The sequence below is a fragment of the Condylura cristata genome, unplaced genomic scaffold (genome assembly GCF_000260355.1).
Source record: "Condylura cristata isolate star-nosed mole 26May11 unplaced genomic scaffold, ConCri1.0 scaffold00022, whole genome shotgun sequence".
NCBI classification, from domain to species: Eukaryota; Metazoa; Chordata; class Mammalia; order Eulipotyphla; family Talpidae; genus Condylura; species Condylura cristata.
The window spans coordinates 3442581-3450518 of record NW_004567123.1 but is presented as its reverse complement, the minus strand read 5'-3'; the positions used below and the strand labels follow the sequence as shown (position 1 = coordinate 3450518).

At 56.1% G+C, this 7938-nt stretch overlaps 1 protein-coding gene across 1 annotated transcript; it reads right to left on the bottom strand.

Annotated features, from left to right (window-relative positions):
- Window positions 1-1473: 1473 nt before the first annotated feature.
- NKX2-2 (NK2 homeobox 2) lies at window positions 1474-3364 on the bottom strand. Its single transcript, XM_004687136.2, has 2 exons — window positions 3078-3364; window positions 1474-2165 (listed from the first exon to the last, which is right to left on the bottom strand). Exons 1-2 carry the CDS (start codon window positions 3334-3336, stop codon window positions 1603-1605), a joined length of 822 nt encoding a protein of 273 aa, XP_004687193.1. The 5' UTR covers window positions 3337-3364; the 3' UTR covers window positions 1474-1602.
- Window positions 3365-7938: the final 4574 nt, after the last annotated feature.

Genomic DNA, 7938 nt, shown 5'->3' with positions numbered 1-7938 from the left:
GGTGCAAGGGAGTGGGAGGGCTGTGTTTGCACCGACTCCTGCTCCTTGACTCACCAGGGCCAGAGTCCTGAGGAGACTGCAGCAGCCACTTGGTCCCCTGCTCCTGGTTCTCGGGTTCCTCCTTAAAACGTTTTGTGTCCCAGCCTCTCTTCCCGCGCCCAGGTCTTTTTGCAGTCTCCCAGGCCACCTCCAGTCCACGCATTTTGAAAAGGGGGTGGAGAGTATAGAGAGAAGGCCGACCTGTCTCAACTTTAGCACCTCCTCCCACCCCCCTCTTTTTTTTAGAGCGAGGTAAAGCAAATGCAACAAAGTGAAAGTCCTCGAGTGTAGTGGCTTCAACAGCTTCTCAGAATGAAGGAGCCACTCGTAGATTTGGGCAAGCGCGGGGGACTTGCACTCCTCGCCTTGGCGTTTTCCAAAGTCACTTTCCCTCCAGAAGCCAGGCGCTGCGGTCTGAGGTTCAGACAGCGCAGGAGGCCGGGAGCGTCCCGGGAAAGGGCAAGCCACCCTGGGCTCCGGTCGCCAACGCTTTTGCTCCGGCCCGGAGTCCGTAGCGCTGGGTGGGGCCGGTCCGCGGAGCCTCTCACGCCCGGGGCGACCCTGTTCTCGCGGCTGAAGTGGGAAGAGCTCTCGCGGCCTGGCTGGGCTGAGTACTGAGGCCTCCGGCCCGCTCAGGGCGACAAAGTAAGACAAACGGAAGGGCCGGGCGTGGTTTTATTTTTTAAACACAGGATTTTTATTAAAATTCTTATTTTAAAAAAATCGAAAGCTTTCAGCGGCCGGCGCTCTGGGGGGCCGCACGGAACCGCTGAGCGCCAAGTTCCGGGGCTAGGGCTCAGGACCCGGAGGTTGGGGAAGGGGCTCAGGCCTACACATTTTTCCTTTTTTCATATTTGAGGAATGTTTGCACTGAACAAAATTTTAAAAGAAGTAGAAAGCAGGGGGAACCAAACATAAGCGAACCAAAACAAACCACAAATAAAGAAGTTGGGCCCCAAGGAGGAACAGGCCCGTCCTGAAGGTCATTTTGGCAACAATCACCACCGATATTTACAACGAAAAGCGAAATCTGCTACCAGTTGTCAGAACGTTTACATGGCCATAAATATTTTGCATTTTCTTATAAAAAAAGAAAATCCTCTATATTTTAAAGTGTTCTCCACTGCTTTAGAAGACGGCTGACAATATCGCTACGCACACAAACATATTTTACAAAATTCACAAAAGCCGGAGGGGGGCTTGGTCTTTTTCTCCTTTTCAAATGAGGACTTTAGCGCTGGGCAGATTTGTTCCCCCCGGGAGAGGCAAAGGAGAGAAGCTGCACAAACATTCTGTAAACACGGCTTATATAGTTCAGCCCTCTCCGAAGGTTCAAAAGGAGAGAGGGCATGGGGCAGAGCTGGCAGGATGGAGTCTGGCAGGATGGAGTCTGCCACTCCAAGGAGGTGCAGGCTACCTCCTGGCGCCTCCCCAACGGAGCCGAGAGTCAACTCGACTCCCTAATAATAATTATAATAACAGTCAGAGTAAGGACCACGTCCCAACGCCGCCGCAGCCCGGACGGGCCCTGGCCTGGGGCGGTGAGTCTCGGGGCGGCGGTTCTCACCAAGTCCACTGCTGGGCTTGGACCAGGGGGTGAGCTGTCGGGTACTGGGGGGTGCTGGCCGAGCTGTACTGGGCGTTGTACTGCATGTGCTGCAGAGACTGCGCGCTGTAGGCCGAAAAGGGGATGCCTGCCTGGAAAGTGGCGGCTGCCAAGTCCTGGGCTTTGAGCGCGTGGCACGGTTTGCCGTCCCTGACCAAAACGGGCACGGCCACCCGACGCGGCGAGGGCAGGGGCGTCACCTCCATACCTTTCTCGGCTCGGGCACGTTTCATCTTGTAGCGGTGGTTCTGGAACCAGATCTTGACCTGCGTGGGCGTGAGGCGGATGAGGCTCGCCAGGTGCTCCCGCTCCGGCGCCGACAGGTACCGCTGCTGCCGGAAGCGCCGCTCCAGCTCGTAGGTTTGCGCCTTGGAGAAGAGCACCCTCCGCTTTCGCTTCTTGCCCGCGTCCCCCCCGACGCCCGGGGTCTCCTTGTCATTGTCCGGGGACTCGTCTGCTGAAGGTTCCGGGGACTTGGAGCTCGCGTCCTGGGGCGCCGCGCTGGCCGCCAGACCGTGCACTGGGGGAAAGAGAAGCGCGTTAGGCGCCTGGAGGCGGCGCGCCGGCTGGGCCAGACTCCGTGCGCCCGGGTTCCTCCGTGCGCCCTAGGCCCTCCGCGCCCCTCAGCCCGGCCTCACTGCCTTGGTCTTGACCTCCGCCCTGTCTCAAGCCTGACGAAACTGACAGCTTCTTTCCCAGGGGAAAGAGGAGAAACGGCAGTAGTGGGGCCTCCAGCTCGACTTTCTAGGGGTTCGCACAGTGTGGGCGCATATTTGGGGGAGTGACGCACGGAGAAGATCCTCGCGGGTTAAGGGCTCCGGCCCCCTTAAGCAGTTTCCTCTCCGGAAAGACGTGGGCAGATTTTTAAAAGAAAAACCCTACAATCCCGGCATTGATCGACTTGGCCATTTAAAGCAGGTTTTGGGGGGTTTCGTTTTTTGCTTTCGGACTTTCTCGTCAACCTCCGCACCGCACAAAGCGTCCTCTATGATAGTGCAGGGGGCAGGGTGAGCTATTTATACCCAGGCCACCGGGAGCCTCCCCCACCCTCTACCCGTACCCCGAGGCTTGCAGCCTCGCTCAAGCGCTCTAGGCCAGTTCTTCCTCGGCTGTCCGAACGGGGGTTGGGGGCTTCAGTTGGAGACGTTAGTCCCGGTAGACTACTGTAACCCTTGAGAGGTATTTCCCCTCTCCCACTTCCTCCTCATTTTTCCTTTGCAAAACAAATCTGAGACCAGTCCTTTTCCAGGACTGGGGCTGGGGAGGGGTGGGGCGGTTTCACTAGGAGGAACGCGGGCATTATATTAAAAATCTTTGCAGGGGCATAGGGTGAGGGATCCGGGCTGAAATAGCGTCTTCCTCTTTCTACCCCAGCATCCAGCCCGGCAGAACAGAGGCGGCCAGGGGCTGGGCGCCAAGTTTCGCTACTTACGAGAGTACTGGAGGCCCTCGGTGCTGGCCAGCCAGCGGGTATATGGGTTGTCGCTGCTGTCGTAGAACGGGTTCTTCAGGGGCAGGCTCTGCACCGTGTCCAGGGCGCCTGGCCCCAGCGGCCCGGCCCTCTTGGCGGGTTCCGGCCCCTCGCTCTCTTCCTCAGGTCCTTCAGCTACCGAGCCCTCCTCATCGTTGGTGTCCGGCAGGTCCAAAATGTCCTTGACTGAAAATCCCGTCTTTGTGTTGGTCAGCGACATGGCTCGGGACCTTGCAATTTATGCCGCAAAGTTGTAGCTTCACTTGGTCAATTCGTGGTGCTTTCCAGTGGGAGCGGGAGGGGGGTTGGGGGAGGGTTTGGGGAAGGGGAGGGGGGTGGGCTTTAATTATCGAGATAATTATTATTTTAAAAAAGAGAGCGAAAGAAATTGTGAGGAAGGACGGGGGGGAAAGCCCAAGGCAGTGCCTGTGTCTTCTGTGAAAGCACGCAGATATGGACGCAGGATGCTGAGCGGCCTGCGCGCTGAGCGCCGCGGGCCGGCCTGAGTTTGTAACTCCAGGAGGGGTGCCAAGGCGGCGTCAGCTCGGGCTCCGGCGGCCGCACGGCGCGCGGTGGCGGCTGGTGGTGAGGAAAAAATGGGCCATTGCCCGAGCGATCAGTCCATATAAGGCTGGGCTCCACTCACGAACCTGGGTAGAGGGGGGGAGTGAGGGGGGGAGAGGGAGGGAAAGATAGAGGGAGGGAGGGGGAGCGAGAAATGGGAGCGAGAAAAAGGGTGGAAAAAAGGGGGGAGACATTAAAACGCAAAGGTTGGACACGTGTGGGCGGGTCTTGGAAGTCAAGTGGATGAAGACAGTATTTGCACATGTGAAATTGTGGGTTTTGGGGAGCTCCGCGCTCCCAGCCAACGGCCCTCTAGAGCAAGATGAGAGGTGTAACGTGTCAATTAATTGCAAAGACGGGGCGAGCCTTTTTTTACCCAGTATTTACATACAAAGGACCACCGTGTCGCTCGCGAGTCCACACACTTGAAAGGGCCGTCTTAACAAATTGCATCTTAAAAAAAAAAAAAGCGGGGGAGGAGAAGAGAAAACAAAACAGAAACCAGGAGAAGGGGAAAAAAAATCCTTCTTAACATTCACCGGCTCCTACCTCCCCGCCCCCGCGCGCCCGCCCCCAGCACGCCGGAAAATTGGCGATTGTGGCGCCTTTGGAAAAGGGGGAGGGGGCGAAGACTGATCCGCGGAAATCTCTCCTTCCCATCGCTGGTGGTTCCCTAAACAAGATCCGGTTCAAATGGCAAGAGCCCAACTTCTGTAAGCCTCCTAGGTCAATATTTTGGTTGAGGCTTAAGGATGAGTACTAGAAATGACAAGGCAAGTAATTGATTCTAGTTAACGCCAAAAGAGCCGAAACCCAGGCGAAGGAATGGCTCCCGGCCGGCCACCACCAAGCGACCCCTCCCCTCCCCCCAACACCCTGTATTTGCTAAAGGCTGATTTCTTTCACCACCCTCACCCCGCCTTCATTTCTTGGAGGCCGAGGTGGGCTGTGCAGTTCACTTTCGGCGTGTAGTCCTGGGAGGGGCGGGATGGGGGCGAGGAACTTTAACTTGGACAGGGCTGGGCATCTTCTGCAGCGGTGGGTTCCGCGGACAGCATTCTCCGGGTGGAGAGAAAGGCACACGGCCTCGAGCCCTTCTTTCCCCCCAACTCTCCCCCCTCCGCCCCTCTTTAGTGCCCCTCTCTAGCTGCTAGCGCCGGTGAAGCTGGGGCAGGGGAGAGGGAGAAGGAAGGAGAGGGCTCTGTCTGCAGCTTAGTGAGGACTCCGAAAGATGGGGGTGCGGTGGGGGGAAGGGTTTTTGGGCCTTGGTACTCCGCTTTCCCCTTCCTTTTGGGTCCTTTTGGTCGCCCCAGGGACGCATTACGAGGACACGTTCTAGGGCTCCCGGGTTGCGTTGTTTCTGTGAAGTTCCCAACCTTTTGCCAGATTAAAATTGAACTCTGCCGGGACAGTACCACCTCCTTGGCCTTGGGGTGGAAAAAACCCGACGCCCTTCTCACCCCTCGGTTTAATTTTTTTATTTAGGGGGAGTCCGGAGGGAGGTTTGCTACCTGGATGGCTGTCAGGCTTTGCCTAGAGGACTGGGAAGGGCCGGAAAGACCGCCTGGAGGTGGTGCTGGTGGGGGGGCGGGGAGTGGGGAGAGGGCTGCTCAGGTCTTGCCTCCCTTTGCTCTTAACCCCGGCCTCGGGCCTCCTCAGAGCCTGCGGAGCGGAGCGCACCGGCGCTGCGTCCTCCCCGCGCGCAGCTGGGCGGCCTCGGCATCCCTGCTACCCCCGTGTTGCTAGCGCCCGGCGAGGGTGCCTCTCCTCGAGCCACTCCGCGGCTTTCTGCAGCCTCGCTGCCTCGCTCCCAGTATGTGACGTGGGTGACAATGGCCCAGGTTAGAGCAAGCCCCTCGTCGGCGCGTCCTGGGTGGTCGGACCCGGGCAAACACAAATACAAACCGATTGCTAAGCTGCGGACAATGAACGAAATGTAGACAAATGTCCCGCTCCCGTTGGAAGCCTTTGTCCCGACTCGGTTTTTGCATTTATTTCAGTGGCGAAATAATACATGATTGACGCTCTCTTTCAATGTGTCCTAACTGTTTGGAATAAATCTAAGGTTGTTCCTAGTTGTCATGGCATTCAACCCTTTTCAATGGACTATCTCTTCATTCATTTCTGAATCCGTCCACAATATTAAGGAAACCCCTTCATGTCGACGCTCCCATTCCTCTCTCTCCTACTACTTTTTCTTTTCTCCTTTCTCCCCCCTCCTTCCTCTCCCGCAAGAATTAGAAACTGGTTTGAACCGTGTTCCTCGAATCCCTTCCCTTTCTCACTCCCCCCTTTCCAGTTTCTGTCTTTCTCAGCTTCCCCCCACCCCTCCCCCCCCTTTCACGTGGGAGCTCACTACCCAGTTCTGGCTGAGGAGGGAAGTTGGTTCTCCAAGGGTAGGGGAGGCCCAGACTTTGGACACAAGGGCGGGAGTGGGTCTGCCCCAGCCATTGTTACTCAGCTGCTAAATAAATAACTGGCAAGAAAAAGTTCCTCAACCCAAGCAATGCAGAAAAAAATCCTCCTGTGGTCCCTCTTCTATTTCTTCTCTCCCAAAGTGGGGGAGGGGGGAATTGGTGTCTCTTAGAGACCACAGCAGGCTCCAGGGATGGGGATCTGTCAGAAATGAATCTGGTTGGGCCAGGTCAGTTCTCTGATTGGGTGGAAACTGGTCCTCTGGAAATAAATGTCCCTTTTGCATATCCTCCTGGAAATCCATCTTTGGGCTGGGGGATTATCCTCCCGTGGCTCACTGCAAGTCTGCTCATTTCCTTACCTGAAACCACCCAGTTTGCTTTCCTCCCCAACTTCTCTCTCCCTTCCCCCAACCTAGTGGGCCTCTCTCCCTGGAGCTAATCAGCCAGCTGCTGCCCCTGATCACGTTCTGGCTCCGTGGGAGCCTGAACAGTGGGCAGTGCACCTGAGAGAACTGTTTTCCTACTGGAATCAGACTCCTGGGAATTAATCATGGGGAGAGAGTGCTGACGGAGCCTTGAGAAGGGGGGTTCCCACTCACTTGAATTCACACTGGCCACTTAAGAGTCTTTCCACACCTCAGGTCACTGTGTCCACTTCCAGGTCCACTTCCTGGGCCACACACCTCTGTCAGCACAGTCACCTGGATCTTAGCTCACTCCTTCACCTTTTCTTCAGCTTTGCAGGCTGTTTCCTTTCGTTCCCAGATCTCTGAAAGAAGATCTTTTTCAAAGGGGCAGGAAAGAGCAGGAGGAAACTGCTTCTTGCTTCTTGCGCTGCTCTCTGCCCTGCATGCCAGTTCCATTGCGTGTAGCGTTGCTCTCCTGGGACCTCGCGAGTCCATTCTCCCCTTGGCTTCCTCACCCACGTAGTTCCCGTGTCTGCTTCCAAAGCACTGACATTTGCAATTGAAAAGGCACAGGAAGACCGCTGGGAGGCCCGTAATTGAAGGGGAGAAACTCGCCTTGTTAGAAGATCATAAAACGCAAGTCCCCCGGGAGTGCCCAGAGGCCATGCGGGACCAGCTGGCAGCAGAGGGCCAAGTCTGGTGTCCAAAACACGCTCCAGGGTTTTGCTGATTTCTTCTACTAGACAGGGAGGGGGGCAAGCACCAAAGGCAGTTTTCCACACCAATGAATCAGGTTCTGTGGACTTCCCAAGAGGTCGCCTCAAAAGGTCTCTCTGAGACCACAGCAGAGCCTCGTCCCAGGATCTCCTGTTCCAGTGATTCCGCACACTCTTGCAGGCCTGTGGGCCTCCACACTGCCCCCACTCCAGAGGACTTTATTACTGTCTTGTATCTGCATCCTTTCTGTTCCACACACACCAGCATCCCCTCCGGCTAGCCTCTGTTTTACTTGGTTGTGTTCTAGTTTGACCCTCTGGGGTTCCATGGCAAATTCTTTTCAGGATCCATTTTGAAGTCTGGAGAGGACAATGTCTTGGGTTTCATCAGTTGGGTTTGGGTTCAATCTCTGTGGCTGGCTCCTGTGGCTCAGGAATGCTTTGCTACGGGTCTTCCTCTGCTGTAAACTTGGCACTGAAGTTGAGAGTGGTGTTGAAATTTGATCACAGGTTCCAGGAAGGAGGTGTATTTGGCTGTCCTCGGTGTCCCAGCACTACCTAGTGTCCCACCAGGGTCACCAGGCAATCTGAGGTCCTCTCCCTGGCCTTGACCCTCTGCTTTGCCATTGGAGACTTCTTTTAAACCACAAATTCTATGTTCCTTCTTCCTACTTCTAGGATAGGTGCAAGAGTCTTAGGCCCTGATGGGGTGTGTGTG

Excerpts from the sequence above, each read along its gene's own strand:
- NKX2-2 (XM_004687136.2), bottom strand. The coding sequence starts at position 3,336 with ATGTCGCTGACCAACACAAAGACGGGATTTTCAGTCAAGGACATTTTG. Across the intron at positions 2,166-3,077 it reads CGAGGGCCTCCAGTACTCTC|TGCACGGTCTGGCGGCCAGC; the intron begins GTAAGTAGCGAA and ends TCTTTCCCCCAG.